General features: G+C 37.7%; 4 protein-coding genes across 7 annotated transcripts; 3 read left to right on the top strand and 1 right to left on the bottom strand.

The window, feature by feature from the left end:
- Window positions 1–58: 58 nt before the first annotated feature.
- Window positions 59–1,619, top strand: LOC143447532 (fructose-2,6-bisphosphatase TIGAR-like). The gene is made up of 6 exons (XM_076947720.1): window positions 59–232; window positions 377–477; window positions 560–634; window positions 793–913; window positions 1,193–1,303; window positions 1,399–1,619. The coding sequence occupies exons 1-6, from the start codon at window positions 102–104 to the stop codon at window positions 1,613–1,615; spliced, it is 756 nt and encodes a 251-aa protein (XP_076803835.1). The 5' UTR covers window positions 59–101; the 3' UTR covers window positions 1,616–1,619.
- A 313-nt stretch (window positions 1,620–1,932) lies between these two features.
- LOC143447529 (fructose-2,6-bisphosphatase TIGAR-like) lies at window positions 1,933–6,975 on the top strand. 2 transcript variants are annotated; one of them, XM_076947716.1, is made up of 7 exons: window positions 1,933–2,069; window positions 3,977–4,111; window positions 4,275–4,375; window positions 4,458–4,532; window positions 4,690–4,810; window positions 5,090–5,200; window positions 5,297–5,919. In XM_076947716.1, exons 2-7 carry the CDS (start codon window positions 3,981–3,983, stop codon window positions 5,517–5,519), a joined length of 762 nt encoding a protein of 253 aa, XP_076803831.1. In that variant the 5' UTR covers window positions 1,933–2,069; window positions 3,977–3,980; the 3' UTR covers window positions 5,520–5,919. The 2 variants fall into 2 exon arrangements, with proteins under 2 accessions (XP_076803831.1, XP_076803832.1); XM_076947717.1 differs by lacking the exon at window positions 1,933–2,069 and adding an exon at window positions 6,390–6,975 and having other exon boundaries at window positions 3,485–4,111; window positions 5,297–5,554.
- Window positions 6,976–6,994: 19 nt separating this feature from the next.
- LOC143447528 (fructose-2,6-bisphosphatase TIGAR B-like) lies at window positions 6,995–10,085 on the top strand. 3 transcript variants are annotated; one of them, XR_013114107.1, is made up of 6 exons: window positions 6,995–7,863; window positions 8,018–8,118; window positions 8,226–8,300; window positions 8,386–8,477; window positions 8,611–8,721; window positions 9,445–9,581. XR_013114107.1 is itself a non-coding variant. In XM_076947714.1 (6 exons), exons 1-6 carry the CDS (start codon window positions 7,700–7,702, stop codon window positions 9,698–9,700), a joined length of 792 nt encoding a protein of 263 aa, XP_076803829.1. In that variant the 5' UTR covers window positions 6,995–7,699; the 3' UTR covers window positions 9,701–10,085. The 3 variants fall into 3 exon arrangements, 2 of the variants coding, with proteins under 2 accessions (XP_076803829.1, XP_076803828.1); XM_076947714.1 differs by having other exon boundaries at window positions 8,262–8,300; window positions 8,386–8,506; window positions 9,445–10,085; XM_076947713.1 differs by having other exon boundaries at window positions 8,386–8,506; window positions 9,445–10,080.
- Window positions 10,086–11,311: 1,226 nt separating this feature from the next.
- On the bottom strand, window positions 11,312–16,341 carry LOC143446454 (uncharacterized). Its single transcript, XM_076946089.1, has 3 exons — window positions 16,180–16,341; window positions 13,290–13,403; window positions 11,312–13,175 (listed from the first exon to the last, which is right to left on the bottom strand). Exons 1-3 carry the CDS (start codon window positions 16,246–16,248, stop codon window positions 12,147–12,149), a joined length of 1,212 nt encoding a protein of 403 aa, XP_076802204.1. The 5' UTR covers window positions 16,249–16,341; the 3' UTR covers window positions 11,312–12,146.
- Between the last annotated feature and the right edge of the window lie 2,416 nt (window positions 16,342–18,757).

The raw sequence follows: 18,757 nt of genomic DNA, 5'->3' as shown, positions 1-18,757 counted from the left end.
AAATTTTATCTTCTATAATTAATGCTTCTGATTTTGGATAATTCTAATTTACTGCCCATACATTGAAACAGAAGGGTCACATATTTTTCAACATCAGCAATATGAGTAAAAAGTTCCACTTAACTCTGGTACGTCATGGAGAAACTGACTACAACCTTAAGAGGATGTTACAAGGCCAGGTTGATGTTCCACTCAATGAGACTGGACTTATGCAAGCTAACGCAGTCGGAAAGTAAGTCATAAAATTCTTCCACTTCTACGAGACATAGAAGACAGTTCTCGTACAGCATATATATATGCAGTAATATGCATACTTAACGTGCAGTACTTCTTGTATCATATGTGATTTTAACTTTTTAATTTTTTACAATGCAAGATGTTTTTCTGAAGAAAACATTTCACACTGGTTCTCAAGTGACCTTTGTCGTGCCTCTGAAACCTGCAGATTAATTAAATCACACAACCAATACGCACAAGGTAAGTAACTCACTCAAAGTTGAATCATAATATGAATATTTCACAGTGCATTTTTTGTTTGCTTAGTTAGTTTTATTTTTAGCATCCGCAGGAAATGTGATGTTACAGACAAAATCTGACGAAAGGATAAGAGAAAAAAAGTTTGGAGTACTAGAAGGTGTGTATGTCTATAAATCACCAAAAACATGACAAACAGACAGTTACTTCAAGAAATAACTGTGCTATACCATGAACCTCCGAAGTATTTGCGTAAATTTAGTGGTTAATCCGCTTTTTTAAATCTTTATAAAACATTCATTTATTTCAACTGTTAAGGTGAACCCGATAATGAATTAAACCAAGCGGCAGAAAGGGCTCATATGTCTCCCAGAGAATATACACCGGAGAGAGGGGAGTCCGAGATGCAGATGAGGAAACGAGCTGAAGACTTTTACAGGTGACCAATCAATCATATAAACGAAAATACTTTGAAGGGTACTTCGAATTTCTGTACTGGACAAGGAGTCGTACATCGGTTGCATTCAAACCAAGTATATATGACGGTTCATCTGTCCAACATCCAATCAAATGAACAATCAATCAATAACTTGTCTAACTAAAATGTCATTAACTAGTCATAAAGACAAGATTAACGAAAATTCACAGTAGTTAATTGATACTTATAATAATCTGTGATATTACTGGCTTTTTGTTTAATCATTTGTTTGTACTGCAGGGATTTGTTCAGACAAGTTTATAGAGAATGCTCAAACCATGACACAGATGGTTACTGTGCCAATGTATTGGTTGTTGCTCACGGTGGCCTTATTGATTCAACTTGTAGATTGTAAGTAATACACATAGATAATTTTTTCAATTTTAGCTCTGTGGCATGATGTGACCTATGATGTCCCCACTACATATACTTTCATAAAATTACAGATTTAATGCAAAATTTGGATGTCAGTTTAAGCGAAACCCGCCGTACTTTGTTGGCAATTGCTCCACATCTTGTTTCGTTGTCAACTTTCCACCATCTTGTAATGGTGATTGTTCAACTCAATTTGAAGAAAGAGATGACAGTTTGGATGATTATTTTACAAATAACTGGTTGGATGGAGTGACAATAAAGTGCACCAAGCTGGATCATTATCAATAAAATATATTTGTTATCTACACCATTTACTCTAGACCAATTCTCTTTCGTAAAATTTGAATTTAAAAATGAATGCATTACCCCAATTACAAAACCATACTGTATTCAAGAAAAAGTAACTTGAGAGTATACTCATTGTATTCTACTTTATTTGTTAGTATAATTAGTCGGTATATGTGTAACATGATTATTTGTAATGCAATAGGTGAAATAAGTTTTAATTATGATTATTTTAGAATTTCTGTCTAGTGATTTAACACTTTTTATAATTATCATAAATATGCAATCTTTAATACAATTTGCATGTTGACCTCTGTACTTCTTCGCTTATTTACTTTAGGTCTATTTCATGCAGCTTACAACATCTTTCGCTTAAAACCTTTTGAAAACCTACATTTAGTCCCCCCTCACCTGCAATTGATTCTACCAACCTTCCTCCGCGATCTTGAAACAGGCTGTATGGCTTACTTACGTAAAATATAGGTTTGGGGTTGGCTTGTGTACAATATCAATGCTTTTTGCACTGTATGATAATAATCTAAGAAATACGGTAATTGGAGTTTTTGCATTAAGAGGTTCCCAGAAAAAAAATTGACAACTATCTTCATTATGTTACGGTACCAAACATTTACCTGCATGCTTATAATTAATTAGTCTGTGTTTAGTATCTGTGTTACATAATAATATTTCATGACAAGTGGTGAGCAAATTGTAACAGGACGTTGGTTTTTATTATGACGATGTTTCCTTTACCACATTTTCGTGCTGTTTTTGCTGTTGTAATAATTTTACTTGTGATGTTGTGTAAATGGGGGTAAAGATCATCAAAGCTTTCATAATGTCAGAAACAAGTAGAAACATCAGTAAATGAATAGTGAATTAATTATTATCTAAGGAGCAAAATGTAGTCTAAAAAATGCAAAGAATTGTGAAACTTTTGGTACAGCATTAAAAATAATTATTTTTAAAAATGCGTGAGCTAAGTATCACTATGATGAGATGATTGTATTTCAGATGGTTGTTATCACAGATGTATGACAATCGCTGTAGATCAGTGGTTCGCAAATGTTGCGCAGCAAATGTCTTTTTATACGCTATTTTCTTACAGGAAAAAAATGCAAACTAGTGGCAAGCTTTAATGAAATTAATTTCCGCCATTGTTTTATGTCACAATGCATCTATTATAAAGTGGCAATATAAGGTGAAACTGCAACTAAATTTACTTTAATTAATTTTTTGTTTTGGAGTAACATTTTCCTTTATTTAAGTTGCCGCAAGGTTTCAAACTTCATTAAAGGAGTCACTTAAAAATTTACCTGAGCACCACCGCTGTAGATCTAACAGTAACAAAAAAATTAAATAAAGATATTGGCCGTTTTCCATGATGAGTTTATTCAACCTGATTATTGTAAGAAATATTGATATTAACAAGATGCATTTTGTACATTGTAATACGTCATTGTGTTGGCGAAGTTTTTTTACGTCAAACGTAAAAGCAAAGTATTGTAGCTGAATTCTTAAACTACAAGCTTCTGTCAAAGCAATTTCAGTGTTTCATAAAAATAGCTTAAAATATGTTTTCCTTGCACTATGTGTTAATTTGTAATATGTAAGCTTGATTTAATAAACATACGCATATAGCAGGAATATTATTAACCTTATTTTTGTATATTATCTGTTTTGCCACCATTGGTGTGTAAATGGAAGTGAAGGTTGTTTTATGACAGCAGATGTACACTAAAATTAAAGCCACCATCAAAGTCGCATCTTATCATCTTGATCGTCGAATATTTTGGTATTGTTACCCAGGCAATGGTGTGATAGTTTGCTATTACCCCTGCCCACTTCGGTTACTATTCCTATTCAGTTATATAATATTAATGAAAAATAAATATACAGTTTTGCAACAGCAAAGGTTGCGCATTGGCAGGATAATTAGTAGAAGAAAACAAATGTTGGAGTGTATCTTGCATAAATATTATAGTAAATATTGGTCTATATTCTTCTGTAATATTTATTTATTAATTATCTATCAGTTTACTGAACAATTGAAAGAATTATTACTGCATGTAAGTGCTTTGTTACCTTATTCCAAAAATATCTTCTTTACCCCCAGTTTGAACCACTAGTCTAATCCAACACAAGCTTATTCTTGGTTAGTTTGTTATTGACTAATAAAAGAGTTCTGTGCAAGTTCTATTTTTGAACTCAAAACATGAGGTTTGGAAATCTTTGAAACAAACAAGTACAAGAACTTTGCAATGGTTGTCATCCCTATGAATTAATAAGTTTTATCTTTTATAATTAATGCTTCTGATTTTGGATAATTCTAATTCTAAAGGGTCACATATTTTTCAACATCAGCAATATGAGTAAAAAGTTCCACTTAACTCTGGTACGTCACGGAGAAACTGACTACAACCTTAAGAGGATGTTACAAGGCCAGGTTGATATTCCACTCAATGAGACTGGACTGATGCAAGCTAACGCAGTCGGAAAGTAAGTCATAAAATTCTTCCACTTCTATGAGACATAGAAGACAGTTCTCGTACAGCATATATATATGCAGTAATATATATACAGCATATACATATGCATATTTAACGTGCAGTACTTCTTGTATCATATGTGATTTTAACTTTTTAATTTTTTACAATGCAAGATGTTTTTCTGAAGAAAACATTTCACACTGGTTCTCAAGTGACCTTTGTCGTGCCTCTGAAACCTGCAGATTAATTAAATCACACAACCAATACGCACAAGGTAAGTAACTCACTCAAAATTGAATCATAATATGAATATTTCACAGTGCATTTTTTGTTTGCTTAGTTAGTTTTATTTTTAGCATACGCAGGAAATGTGATGTTACAGACAAAATCTGACGAAAGGATAAGAGAAAGAAAGTTTGGAGTACTAGAAGGTGTGTATGTCTATAAATCACCTAAAACTTGACAAACAGACAGTTACTTCAAGAAATAACTGTGCCATACCATGAACCTCCGAAGTATTTGCGTAAATTTAGTGGTTAATCCGCTTTTTAAATCTTTATAAAACATTCATTTATTTCAACTGTTAAGGTGAACCCGATAATGAACTAAACCGAGCGGCAGAAAGGGCTCACATGTCTCCCAGAGAATATACACCGGAGAGAGGGGAGTCCGAGATGCAGATGAGGAAACGAGCTGAAGACTTTTACAGGTGACCAATCAATCATATAAACGAAAATACTTTGAAGGGTACTTCGAATTTCTGTACTGGACAAGGAGTCGTACATCGGTTGCATTCAAACCAAGTCTATATGACGGTTCATCTGTCCAACATCTAATCAAATGAACAATCAATCAATAACTTGTCTAACTAAAATGTCATTAACTAGTCATAAAGACGTGATTAACGAAAATTCACAGTAGTTAATTGATATTTTTTTAAATCTGTGGTATTACTGGCTTTCTGTTTAATCATTTGTTTGTATTGCAGGGCTCTGTTTAAACAGATCTATGAAGAATGCTCAAACCATAACACAGATGGTTACTGTGCCAATGTATTGGTTGTTGCTCACCGTGGCCTTATTGATTCAACTTGTAGATTGTAAGTAATACACATAGATAGTTTTTTTCAATTTTAGCCCTGTAGCATGATGTTATCTATGATGTCCCCACTACATTTACTTTTATAAACTTACAGATTTAATGCAAAGTTTGGATGTCAGTTTAAGCGAAACCCGCCGTACTTTGTCGACAATTGCTCCACATCTTGTTTCGTTGTCAACTTTCCACCATCTTGTAATGGTGATTGTTCAACTCAATTTGAAGAAAGAGATGACAGTTTGGATGATTATCTTACAAATAACTGGTTGGATGGAGTGACAATAAAGTGCACCAAACTGGAGACAAAACCAAATCAATAAAACATTTTTGTTCTCTACATTCTTCACTATTGTATGTAAGTAATTTTTATTTCAAAAAACGTGTAAAAATACCCTGGCAATTTGCGATGAAACAGATGCATTAATACATCTATTATAGCCTACATACATGCAAATAAAAACATCATAACAGTCAACACATCAAATGCGGGGAGGGGGTTACCCCTGTACCTCTGTAATATTACCAGTTGTTGACTTGATGCAAGATTGTGTTAACGTTTTCTTTGAAAACTTGCTCCTTTCACGATGGAGGATGTGCGCATGATAACTAGCTCTTCCTTCTATGACGTTAATATTTCCGTTCCACGTATTTTTGGTGTTTATGTTGTTATAGTATTTGTGCATATGATATCTTATTACACGTCGAAAATTCGCCTTAAAATTTTTGTATCATATCAGAGCTCTATGCGATTACGAAATTTGCACTTTGAGTGGGAGCATCTCGTTTCTCGTCCCTAAGTCACCAAAACTCGATTATCTTGCTACGCTGTCAAATACTGACTAACGGCGAAAGGATCAAATATCTGATCAGTGGTCACGTATAACAAAAAATATTGTAATCTAAATAACAGCGTATGTCTGCAAAGTTGAAATATTTTAAATCATGATATTTAGAATTATTACCGACAGAAAAGAGCTCGAGTTAATCCAAATATTACAACTGAAGCAGTAACGCAGCATGGCTGGTATGACATTATCTCGCATACTGCCCTCTTCCGTATACATTGTAGCATTACGCTGCTATACGCTTGTAGGACACATTACTCATTTTCGTGCGTTTGCTGACCTATACATCTTACACAATGTTGCACTACGAGTCTCGTGTAGTCGTGTGTTTGTTTCCTTTATTAGAGTTGAAGCGGGTTCAAAGCTTGTTTGCCAAGAAGAAGACAGCTGCTTAGCCCGGGAAAAGCGACTGTAAACACCAGATGGTGCCAAACTTCTTAATAATGAGTTCGATTAATATAATTGCTTAATGTGATTTGATTATTCCCAGTGAATCCTTTTCTATGTATTGGTCTTGATGCGAGAAATATTACTGACGAAGCTTATTATTTACAAGTGTTAACATCAGCATTCTTGAAAACGGAAACCTTACACAACTGATTCCTGTATCAATCATCATTGCTGTCAACCAACCAAACAACAGCTGGAATAGGTTGAATCCAATTTTCCCTCTAATTTTTCACGAGTCTGAGCAAACACACTAACTCCCTGAGCGGTCCCTTGGACCACTGTGAGCAACATCAGACGTGCCACGTGCGCACTGTGGCCATTATTATGCGGTTATTCTATTTTTAATTCAGGTTGGCTTATTTTCTTGTGCGCAACACAGATTTTCTGTGCGCGGAGACCGTGTGAGCAGTGCGCATTTGCGCACGCGCGCAGCTTAGAGGGAACATTGGTTGAATCATTTTATTTTTGTTTGATAATAAGACGTTGCGTTATTATTTAGCCCTGCATCCAGTCATCTACAATTTACACCCAACTAACACCGGACGATGGGTTTTAGTGCAAGAAACGTATTTGGAAATTTCCCGTAAATATAATATTGCTGGCCACAGACTAACTTGCAAAGACACGTGGAAACGTAAATATTTACGATGAGCGACAAAGTTTAACCCGAAATCGGTTAATCATCAATGTTTGATATCAAGCATTGTAGCCGTGAACTTCATCAGGCAGCAGTTTTAAAGCATTCAATGTTGGGTCCTTATGCTTAGGCTATATTGCAAAGAAATTGTATTTGGAAGATGAGTCATTCGCTCTTCCGGGCCAACTACACCATCAAGTAGTTTGCGTTATTTATTAGTATTACGGCTTTGGAGAACAGCCATTCCCTTTATAGACGAGCATGTGTTACTATGCCCAGAGTGCTTTAAATAAATTATAATGATTTGCAAATGGTGTGAGCTTGTTACTATTACTGTTGCTTCCATAAATACATCGTGTACCACCTAAAACGGGATGGATAAGTACAGAATAGGTAGGGATAATGTAAAGGTCAGAAGCAAGGAAAACAAAACGCCTGAACCACGAGCGTTAGAAATATAGCCTACTGCCGTTTGATAAAGATCTTCGTTTGTCAAAGAAAAACTTCGACTGCACTGTAAAAAATATATAAGCTATAGCTGGTATTTTACGTTTTAAAAGCGTAAACAATGTGTTGGAATGCTTCGGATAACGAGCCTGGGGTCGTGCGTTTTACTATGACGTTGATACGTCACGGACAGACCATAAATAATCTGCTGCAGAAAATTCAAGGTCAGAAATCGGACGCTTCATTAAATTGGAAAGGACAAGTGCAGGCTTTGACAATAGCAAGGTGTATAAGCCTATATATGGAACTATACAAGATAGATTTAATTGTAACGGCTCGTTATGAGAAAACGAACCAGGAATTTCAAGTACTATGTAATTGGAAATTTCTTAAACTTGTAGACTTGGTCTCAACTTAAGCAAAAAATTCCTTTTTTTAGACATCTGAATGATCAAAAGTTCACGCACGTTTACTGCAGCGACACCCAAAGGGCCACAAAGACCTGTGAGATTATCCTGAAAGAAAATGAGCGCAACGGAAGTAGGACAAAAATAGAGATCTAAAACTTTCACTACTCTGTTGCATGTCCAGTTTATTGATTCAAATTATTGTATCATTAGCCTATTCCTATAATGCTGCATTTTTAGATTTGAAAACAGACGGTATTCTTCACTATTACATAGATAAACGTCTTCGAGAAAGATACATGGGCGTATTGGAAGGTTAATTGTGGCTACAACAACGCATGAATGATATTTTTCTACAATTTGGAGTAAGACCAAAAAATCGCATTATGGCTTTTAACAGGCAAACCCATCGCAGACTTAAAGAAGCTTGCAAAACAAAGTAACCACCATCAAAAGCTTTTCACTCCAGATGACGGGGAATCCCCGGAAGAGGTGGCTCGCAGAATTGACAGCTTTTTCAAGTATTGAGATGTTTAGGCTACGTTTCAACTAATTGCTGGCCAGGGAAATGTTTTAACGATCTGTAAAAGTCAATTTCCAACTAAATTTATATTTTATGCACTAGGTTTCTTTGCGTGGAGATGTGTCGAGAAAGCAAGTTCAGCGAAGGGAGCAACTGCCATAAACACGCACTCATCGTCTCACACAGTGGCTTGCTTCGAAGTTTTTTAACTTTGTGAGTTGACGTAGTCAAGCATACGACATTGATACTTTTGCAAAACATTAATGAATGATGAAAGTACAATCCATCATCTTTTCTTCGCTCTTTCACAAAACTAACACATAACTATTTACTCAAAACACGTAGGTTAATTATCTTCACTGTTAGGCTATATATATGTAGAGTTCCGGACATATTTCTTAAGCTCTCGAATCGCTTGAAATTAATGGCAAAACAAATAACTAAATTCATGAAACCTAAACTTACTGATGGTTTATTTCAAAGAAGTTCCAGTCCAAAACCTCAAAATATTTTGTTATGAACTGGGCCTAGGGCTTTTTAAAATTTAAAATTTAAAATATTATAAGCTGATATGGATTAATTACTACTCGCACATTCTTCAAGTCAATACATGTTACCGTAATGCTATATTGTAAATTGATTGTATAAGCTATAGCTTATGATACAGGCTTGACCTCATGCAGACTTTAAAGAAGTTTAATTCATTTTGGTATTTCGTTCGCTGGAAAACGTAAATACAACGACAAAATATAATCCCTGCAAAAAAGATGACAAATTTTCCCGCCAATAACAACAAAGTTGCGCAGTGAATAGTGTTGTTTCTGGATAACACCTTGTAGGAAAGATAGCTTAATTATGAAAAATGTCATTACGTGACAGGGTACTTTGTGGTTAATGCAAAAAAGTTAACTTTATGATAACCTTTTGCTTTTCCAGACTGGGTCAAAAATATGGATGCAACTTACCCCACGACATCCTCGATGTATCGTGCAAAAACACAAGTCGAACCGTAATCGAGGTAAAGCTGACTTTTTTGGATGACAATCGAGAGTTTCTTCACGATATGAGTGACGAAATGTTTCATGATGAAAGCGCGGATCGCGTTGCAAAGAGCTTTGAAAATCATTGCCGTTTTCAAGTTGAAGCCAGCTGTATAATGTTGTTTAATTTCGATCACCTAAGATTTGTATAACGAGCAGCTCGCGTCATATATTTCACGAATACTGCAGTGAAACAATTTACAAAGTTAGGAAGTTATGTTATTTCCTTATGAAGTTCTGCCTTATGCTGTTGCGAATTACTTTCGCATTTTTCCACAGCCGCTAGGTGGAAGAAAAGAATCTTCAAAAATACAATTAAGGCGTTCCTATGAGCTTTGAAAATACGTTGGCGACTTTTCTGTTTTATGTAATATCAAAGTATACGTCACAACATTGTGATAGGGATGAGACGAATGACTGAATCTAGATCAATATCCGCTGGGAGTGCTATGCACCAAGAAACAGAGCTCAGGCTACAAAGGAGAAAAGGACAAAAGCTCTTCTGTGTTGAGATATTTATTTGGGATTTGACACTTGCAATCTAAAACATGGCTGCTATAACTGAAATCTTTTTTTAAAAAAATTCCAAAAGGTTTACGTAATTCTCGACAATAAATAACCATCATCATAAAAAGATATTTTCGATGAACAGAGTCGATTCTGTGCCATTTCATCAGTTTGTCGAGCAGCATTAGGAAACGCTTGATCTTAAAAACGTCTTACGTCACTTCTAAATTTAGGTTTGCAGGTACAAAGCCACACTGGTGTAACTCACCGTTTTGTCGTGGTATTGTAATGCTGTCGCTATCAAAATATTGTAAGATCGGCATTGTTTATCATGTGTGACGACATAGCAGAAACGAGGCAATAGGACAACGGGATGTTTCATCAACAAGCGAACCACATGATATGACACCTTGTGATTAGGGAAAGTTTTGAAATGCAAGTGGTGACAATCACCATCGGGGATGTCGTGTGTAACATCGTCATACGGAAATATTATTATACCATTGCAGGCCGTTCCAGGCCTTTCTCTGAAAACAGCATCATGACCATTCTTCCACCGTACAGCGCGTATTCACAAAAGTTTTTTTGACAAAGTCATAAGACTTGCGTCATATGATTTACAACGTAGGTGAATTGCAGTTGAATTCCGTCCCGTTACGACCTTCAGCCTAAGCGATTCGTAACGCCGTAATGAGGTCTGTCTTCAATGTTACCCTACTTAAGCTTGATGGGTTTATCGATCTGCATGAAGCTTACTCAGGCAGCAACTGAGTGCACGAATGAAGTATGTGGTCGTGAATAACTGCTGCTGGTGTTAATATCCTAATAATATATAATGACAGAATCACATTTGGATTCTTAATTGCTGGCGAGGCACCTTTGGAAATGGGTTGAATTTGCTATTTATTGCATGTTTGACGTCATCCATGTTTTTTTATCTATACTAGTTTTTTCCTGACATCCAAAATTTGACCGTCTAGTAACGCATAGTAAATATTCCATTATAATCGATGGAGAAGCTCCCGAGCTGGAATATATTATAAAGTCAATACTCAGTAGTGCATGACAAAGCAGAGATGGTCCTTTTAAAATATAGCAATTTAGGATGATGTATTGTGATATAAGCTATGCATGATTTATCCATATCTGCGTCAGTGGTCAACTGCCAATGATGAAAATATTGCCTGTTTTGATTTGATAACCCTGACAATTATAGGTCTAGACAAGCCTGTTGGAATCCACAAACAAAACCAATCTTTTTAAAATCGTTTTCATTTTTAATGTTTTTTGGTCATTTTTGATCACGATAACAACATTTTGACGGTAAGGAAAAACAACAAGTATAACAAAGGCAATTTCTGAAGAACAAAATAAACTTGTCTGGAATAAAATCTTTAAGCAACACTGCCCAAATCGGAATGTGGTTATAGTAAAGTTTGAAGACATAATATTGCACTATAAAATGAAGTTTTGGTTGAAAAAAACAATTAAAAGAATCAAAGATTTTCGGCGATTTTAAAACAGCTCGTGGGTCATGCCAAGCTGAATACAACAAAAACACATTGCGAGTTTTTTTTATCACTTTCGACTTTTGGAAAAACAAAACAAAGCGGAATTATTGGGATACATGGTTAGATGAAAAACTCTTTGTCTCAGACCCGTGTTATGCAGCAAAGCCTGGAACAGTGCAGTAGCGGTTTTGCCATTTTGTGAAATAAAATTTTAAATTTCGGGAATGATACATGTAGAGCCAGCCTACACGCCATGTCGCCCATAGACATCTTATAACACTAATAAAAGCAAAGAAAGAATATCTACTCGAAGTCACGTGCCGTACATGGTGAGGAAAATCCCGCCATATACATGCGTTGCATTCAAGTAAACGTCACTATTGTCAAAACACTTTGATGACGCAACGCATGATCTTCAGTAAGCTCACGCAACGCGGGGTCCTTGCTGCTAGGTCATTCTGATAAATTCAAACACTCCGCTCATCGATCAGGAACACTTCTGGTCCTTCATCCGTTCGAACTTCATGGCGTTACAGCTTTTTTCATTTGCCTTTATATAACCGGCTTTCTTCTTTGTTTATCACCAGCTGGCTCCGCCCACGGCGATTGCCCTCGCGTTGTTTGTTATTATCGGCGGATGTGAACGAATATAGTTTGTATGGGCGGGTACCGTCGAGGCGGTGCTGTAGGCTTTTAAGTCTCTGAAGACGGTCGTGAAAAACTGCGCGTCGTTGTTGATTCGAAGCATTTTCCCCGATAGTTTGTCCATAATTCGGCAGCAGCGACTCCAAAAAGCAAATCGCTCGGGTTCAATCAAAAACGGGCGAAGCGGATAGGATATTTCATTGCCCATGTACGAGTAGCTCATGTACAAGCACGTCAGAACAATGCACTTAATTTCATAGGCCGATGTGATGCTCTCTGGCAACATCTCACGACACAACAAATAGACAAACACGACGCTTGAGGGCATGATAAAGGTGATGTCCTGCCACCCTTGCACAAGCAAGGAATGATCAACACCGCGCAACCAGACCCCAACCTCGCTTGGGTTAAAGTCGGGCACTCGGTGACAACGCCGACAAATAAATTCCCCTAAACAGCGCAAGAGTTCAGAGGTCGAGGCTTGAATTACAACCTTACGAGGCGCGCCAGACTTGGTGCTGCTTTGTACAGTGGCTTTTCTATTATTGGCGGTGGCTACAGTGTTTCTGGCGGTGTCCGTTTTCTCTAAAGCTTCAACTGTCTTCGACTGGGCACCCTCGTGCAATGACGTCGTTGCAGTGGAAGGTTTAACAGAGGCGTCGTGATGTAAGCCAATGCGGTCGTTGGTATTTGCGGATGAAATTCGTGACTGCACCACAGCGGTCTGCTTGCTTAGTTCCTGCGTATTCCTCTGATGACCGTCATTTGTTTGAGATTCTGCCAGCCTTGGCTGCTGCAGGACAGGCTTCGTATCTATCACTCCATTGCTGAGCGCCTTCGTATTAATCACGTACAGCGACTGAGACTTCTTGACGTTTTCGTGGCCGGCTGGGAAGCCGTTAACATGACGCAAGTTTTGGCTCTGGTACAAGCCACCGTCGGGATACGACAGCGATGGATTGATCTGGACACAAAAATGCATATTAGGAGGTGCCTGACTTTCTACTCAGTGATTTTGATTAGTGCTTTTTATCAAATAACTTGTTTTAAAAACTACGCCACGCAAGGTGCTAGTTACCTTAGTGCCCTTGCTACTGCGTCTCCTAGTGGACTCAACTAAACGCTTCCAAGCGGCGCTGTGAAAAATCATGGAGCGTTTTCTTTTACCGCTCTGAGCTTCAATGTAGGGAATCTGGAAAAGAGAAAGAATATTGATTGAAACGCTTTAAATATTGTTGTTCAAAAGTCAAACGTGATATGGTTAACGCAACGCCTGTCCATTGCGTGTATTAACTCAGTGGGAAATAAATATGTAAACGCAAAAAGCACTTTATTAAAAAAACGTGCGTTGAAACGGCTGCAAAAACGGTGGTAGAAATGCCAACGATAAAATACTTAACAAAGAACAAAATCGATTGAGCTGTCTCTTGACAAGCTGCGCCTCAAATTGATCCAGGTTGAGTAGGTCAAGCATAAAACGTAAGTTATGTAATTTCCATCACTGCTACATAGAAGCAAACCGTTGCTGCTGGCTGTTATTTAGGCTATTTTCGTCGTAGCAAGTTAGCTACTTCTTATTTTTAAAAGATGTTTTAAACTAAACTGCTTTGTGTTGTTTATTTATTTGTCATTGTTGTTGTTTATTACATCATGCTATTGTTGTTTATTTTGCCATTGTTCCTGTTGTGTATTTATTGCAACAGACCAAATATTTTTGAACGTGCCTAATATTCGTATAGGAGGATACGTGGGTTGCATGTGCTACGTTATACCGGTAAAACAGCTCATGGCGTATCACACTTTAACGGAAGTGACAGCACAGGTGGTAATATCCTGCTATTTTGAATTTATCAAATTGTATGCATCACAGCTTCTAACACAAACACGTCCGCAAATCTACCAACGCCAATTCAATCGACTGGTCGTAAGCCGAACCTACTATTCAACGCTTGACAGGGAGTCAGCTTTCAAGTTTGGAAGCTTGAAAATCCATCCATAGACATCATAAGCGAAAACATTATGATGAGGTCGTCAACACGCTCATTGCTGGCAATTGAAACTTTATTGCCGTCTCCCAGGCGCCAAAAATTCCAACCTATTGCGCTTAGCCTTATAAGTTTAAATTGCCTGATTGCTCAAATCCCTGCGTACCCCGTGGTACTTTTGTATGCGCAGACTTACCAAAAAATTGACCGCTTGCGAAACAACAGACACAAGTATGAGGCTCTCTTGTCACTGATACGTTTTGTCAGTTTTTAAGGAGGAAATTCCGAATGCGTTTTTACGCCGCAATCCTACCACAGCAGACATTATCACGGTCATCATCATCAATAGTGTGCAGTGGGAAAAATCTAATTTGCGGTTAGGTTTTCCGCATTTTTGTTTTAGCGACACTTCTTTCTATCCAAAAAGCAATCGGCTGTCGCAGTAACAAAACAAGCAAATGTCATTCGAGTAAACCTTGGCAACATTTTGTCAAGACCAAACATGTTGCGCAGTATTTGCGTCCGTCCTGTCGAGACTTGATCATTTCAAAGGCGAAACAGTGGCCCAAAGCTTTTTTTAGACGCTCATGTTCAGGTCAAACGTGACGCGGTCATTTGCACCGAACGTTCGGGTCAGGCAAACCCACGGTGATGTGTTTGATAAAATACCGTGCCTTTTTAACGTGATTTAATCGCGATGGATTGATAGCGTTTTGACAAATGAAAAACATCTTGCAAATCTCGGTGATGCAATGCCTTGTTTACGGAAATGAGATGTATTTTAGCGTCATTCATGAAACCAGGATAAGCATCACTCTGTTGACGTCCTTACTCCAACCACTGGGCACAGGAACCAATTTTTCTCAGAGTACTATTATTACGTCACAAAGCTTTTCACGTGCCATTTCCGTTGACAGAAGATGACTGATGAGGACAAGATAGCGTCAAAAGAACCAAAAAAATGAAGTCATTTTTCTTGCTGTCATTTTTTCTACTTTTTTTGGGGTCAACCAAGTCCGCTAAAGTGCATAATGAAGCGTTCTTAGGGACAGTGCCTTTGGTTACCTTCGTTTTGAATATGACTAACTTCTTTAAAACGTGATCGGGTAAACGCAAGATATAAAACGCCCAGTCCTGTAACAACCCATATTTAGATATTGCTTGCGAAACGTATGTCACGTACTATAACATTCAGCAGCACTGTCGTGCCGTGTTATAACATTGCTCCAGTGAATTATTTCGATGTGTAATGTTTTTGAGTCAAAAAAATCAAAAATCATTGACGAAATTATGACATCGTTTAACGCACATAAACCCGGGTTAACGTCCATTGTGAATTCTATTATACTTTGCGATTTTTGCAGATCGAGCGCGTTTTATCACTTGAGAAGGTAGAGGCTAAAATCAATTGCATAAGCAAATCCCTGGATCGTCACAACATGAATTTGCGCCAGGCTTTAGAAAACAATATAGGGCATAGGCTATGTGCGCTCGTCACTACGTCAAACTTCCTGTTTATGGCTTACTGCTGGAATTTTACCTCTGTAACCAGCGCTAATCCATATCCACAACTTGATAGATGTGGCAGCGGGCGACCCAGTACATATACACATTGGCGCGGTTAACACATGGCGACTGCGTATGACAATACGAAGAATAACGTGGTATGTTAAACAGGCAATTCCAAGATATTGCGTTGCTTTCATAACGCACAGTGAGAAGCAATGAGCGCCCAAGACCTCATTATTTCTTCCCAGTTGGGTTCTGTAATCGATATATGATGACGTCACAGCCAGGTTCTTTTCCGTAACGTTACGCGTGTTGGGTAGTATGAATTATTTATTCGCAAAATGGAACCGGAATAGAGCAAAAAGCTGCTAATGTTTGCTCGTTTCTTTCAAATATACGCTGCGAAATTTTCTGCTGTATAGATCGGCCATGTAAAGGCAGTTTCCGTACGTCAAAACATCACTAACTTTTTACCTGCTTTAAGTTCTCAATGCTGGGAATTCTTTGGCCACGGTGTAGGTCGGCTCCAACGTTGTTTCCCATTTCTACTTCTCGCAGGGTTAGACAATTCTCAGCAGTATATTTGCTCTACCATGAGCACCTTACTTATTTCTCTGCAAAATTGATGTGTCGTAATGAATTGAAATTATAACAACGCCCACCATTTTAATCAAACTAAAATTGCCTGCGGTCACTGAATAACGTTTAATGAAGAGCGACCACTTTTCGTCGTCGCCTAACAGGAAAAAGCCGTTTGTTTAGTCAGTATATAAATATTTATTGGGAATACGCAAATGAGCTGAAATTTAAATAACAATGAGATGTAAGAAGCATAGGCATTGGTCGATTACCGTATTTTTTGAGACAAGTATTTCGCTCTATTGGGAATTGTACTTAAACAAACCGACCTTTACATTGCAAAGCCTTTTAGGTTTAGTCTGGGTTTTCCTGGGTGATAAATAATTACATTATATCTCCTCCCTAGTGGCGGTTTAAAGTCGTATCTTTTCAGAACTAACCCTTGAATACCACAAACACTGTATTATGACGTTCGATTACGCTAAAGAAGTCAGAGTACTGTTTTTTCTTGTTCAAAAGGACTTGTTGGGAGAATGTTGCTAAAATAGGCTTCTCAAAATCGCGACAATACTCCGACACAACCCGCAGCTGCGGATGTTGGGCAGTCACAAACAACTGTTTCTGGACGTAAGAACAATCAATCCAGCCACATGTGCTATAGGCTTTCACCCGAAACCACTGATCCTGGATTTCCAGAAATACTTTTTGATTCGAAAATACGTAACCAGTGCTTCATGTCATTGGCTCAATTAGGTAACAATCAAAGCTTCCTGAAATTTCCTTCGTAATGTAGACCCACTGCCTACAGTGCCCTACACACTGAAGGCAGGCTACCTGATGACTGTCAATAACTTGTCGCGGAGGTCTGCCCGATAACTTGTATTAAAAACATTGCCGAAAGTTTCTGAATGATCAAACTACGCATACAGGTTGGTCATGTTATGCGCAACAAGGAAAAGATTCATCTAACGAAGCAGCTGCAGTTATTTAAAATCTCTTACTCGCACGATTTCTGCAGCAAGAAACGGCACGGACAAAGTTTAATACAATGCACGTTTGTCGTTTGCTGACGCAGAGTTCTAGTGAACCAAACTGAACAACGGCGCACTGACCATAACACAATGGTCTGCTTTTTCAACCATTTCGTATCAAACTCTGCCTATAGATTCTGGCATCGATTTTTTTTACAACATTAACCAAGTGTGTTCGCATAAACGACTGGTTTGGTTGTGCTACCATGGAAATATGACAAAACGTATTTCAAATCTAAGCGTCTAAGTTTTAAAAATTATAAGGGTATGAAAATGATAACTTTTTCCGAACAACTGGTACAAGCCAGGAAATTTGACGAGATTCAATCTACTTCGACCCTGACAACAACAAACCACTGTCATTTCACCCCCATAACTGCAACCGAGATAAAAACGTGTGCTGATAGGAGGCTTCAGAACGAGAGAAGGAGAAAAAAGCAATCCTCGATTTCCTGCATACATTGTGACGTTGAAGAAGAGAGAATCGATGCAATATGCGCAGCATCTCAAAACACGCGCAAAGATAAAAAAGATAAAGAAAATGAATGCATCCTGTCGTAACCCGATTACAAACCAACTTAGATTATTTCTTGTTTATGTATTTTGGTGGCAACAGTGTGTTGGAAATTGATGCAATAGCTTTTTATGATCTCACTGTTCATCCTTGGTTCGCTCATAGTAGAGTAGGCCTATATGGATATGCCAAACAAACTCTCGCTACCAGTGTTTTGTCATATACTCGTTTGTTAGAACACAACAGTCGTTAAAGTTACAAGCAGTATTTGAAACAGCAAAAAATCGATCACTATGGATCTACCGATACCAAGGGGGTCTAGGCTGGACGCATTTGTATCAAGAAAGACGACAATATCGAAAAAAACTTATCTGACCTAGTTTTCAACAGAGGTGGTTACGACGAATCGTTAGCCTTCATCATAACGGAACCGAAAAAAACGGCAGCTGTGCAATCATTTGTTGAATGGCGCTAGTAGTCTATATCGTAATAAGATTAAAACAGTAGGTCGGTCTGTGATTTTGTACCTTGTAGAATTGATTTGTGGCGTTATTTAATGTAATTTACTGTGTCCCGTGGGGCATAGACGTCACTCTACGCCATCTTGGAAACATGAACCAACAGGGAATGATTTTGTAATGTGCTGATGAAGCAGGCTGACGGTGAATGCAGGCTTTTGCAAAATCACCTCAAAGCGTATTTTGTGATAACATGTTTCCGGTTTATCATCTTTCCGTTTCCATATGACTGAATTAATTGTGATTCATAAGCAGAAGCATGAAACTAGTGATTTAAACATGTGTAATTGACACGTGTAAGCAACTGGGCCGGTAGGTGACAAGCCTTTCGTTCAAGAACTTTTAGAAGTAACCGTATAGACTCTAGAGTCTAGACCATTGGTCTTCAACCTTTTTTGTGAAATCATCCC

Source organism: Clavelina lepadiformis, chromosome 2 (assembly GCF_947623445.1).
Source record: "Clavelina lepadiformis chromosome 2, kaClaLepa1.1, whole genome shotgun sequence".
In the NCBI taxonomy this organism is placed as follows: Eukaryota; Metazoa; Chordata; class Ascidiacea; order Aplousobranchia; family Clavelinidae; genus Clavelina; species Clavelina lepadiformis.
Note: the sequence above shows the minus strand (reverse complement) of the source record. Positions and strands in the feature narration are given on the sequence as shown.

Excerpts from the sequence above, each read along its gene's own strand:
- LOC143447532 (XM_076947720.1), top strand. The coding sequence starts at position 102 with ATGAGTAAAAAGTTCCACTTAACTCTGGTACGTCATGGAGAAACTGAC. Across the intron at positions 914-1,192 it reads CGAGCTGAAGACTTTTACAG|GGATTTGTTCAGACAAGTTT; the intron begins GTGACCAATCAA and ends TTTGTACTGCAG. Across the intron at positions 1,304-1,398 it reads ATTGATTCAACTTGTAGATT|ATTTAATGCAAAATTTGGAT; the intron begins GTAAGTAATACA and ends ATAAAATTACAG.
- LOC143447529 (XM_076947717.1), top strand. The coding sequence starts at position 3,981 with ATGAGTAAAAAGTTCCACTTAACTCTGGTACGTCACGGAGAAACTGAC. Across the intron at positions 4,112-4,274 it reads CAAGCTAACGCAGTCGGAAA|ATGTTTTTCTGAAGAAAACA; the intron begins GTAAGTCATAAA and ends TTACAATGCAAG. Across the intron at positions 5,201-5,296 it reads ATTGATTCAACTTGTAGATT|ATTTAATGCAAAGTTTGGAT; the intron begins GTAAGTAATACA and ends ATAAACTTACAG.
- LOC143447528 (XM_076947713.1), top strand. The coding sequence starts at position 7,700 with ATGTGTTGGAATGCTTCGGATAACGAGCCTGGGGTCGTGCGTTTTACT. Across the intron at positions 8,301-8,385 it reads ATACATGGGCGTATTGGAAG|GCAAACCCATCGCAGACTTA; the intron begins GTTAATTGTGGC and ends GGCTTTTAACAG. Across the intron at positions 8,507-8,610 it reads AGAATTGACAGCTTTTTCAA|GTTTCTTTGCGTGGAGATGT; the intron begins GTATTGAGATGT and ends TTTATGCACTAG.
- LOC143446454 (XM_076946089.1), bottom strand. The coding sequence starts at position 16,248 with ATGGGAAACAACGTTGGAGCCGACCTACACCGTGGCCAAAGAATTCCC. Across the intron at positions 13,404-16,179 it reads GCATTGAGAACTTAAAGCAG|ATTCCCTACATTGAAGCTCA; the intron begins GTAAAAAGTTAG and ends TCTCTTTTCCAG. Across the intron at positions 13,176-13,289 it reads GCAGTAGCAAGGGCACTAAG|ATCAATCCATCGCTGTCGTA; the intron begins GTAACTAGCACC and ends TTTTGTGTCCAG.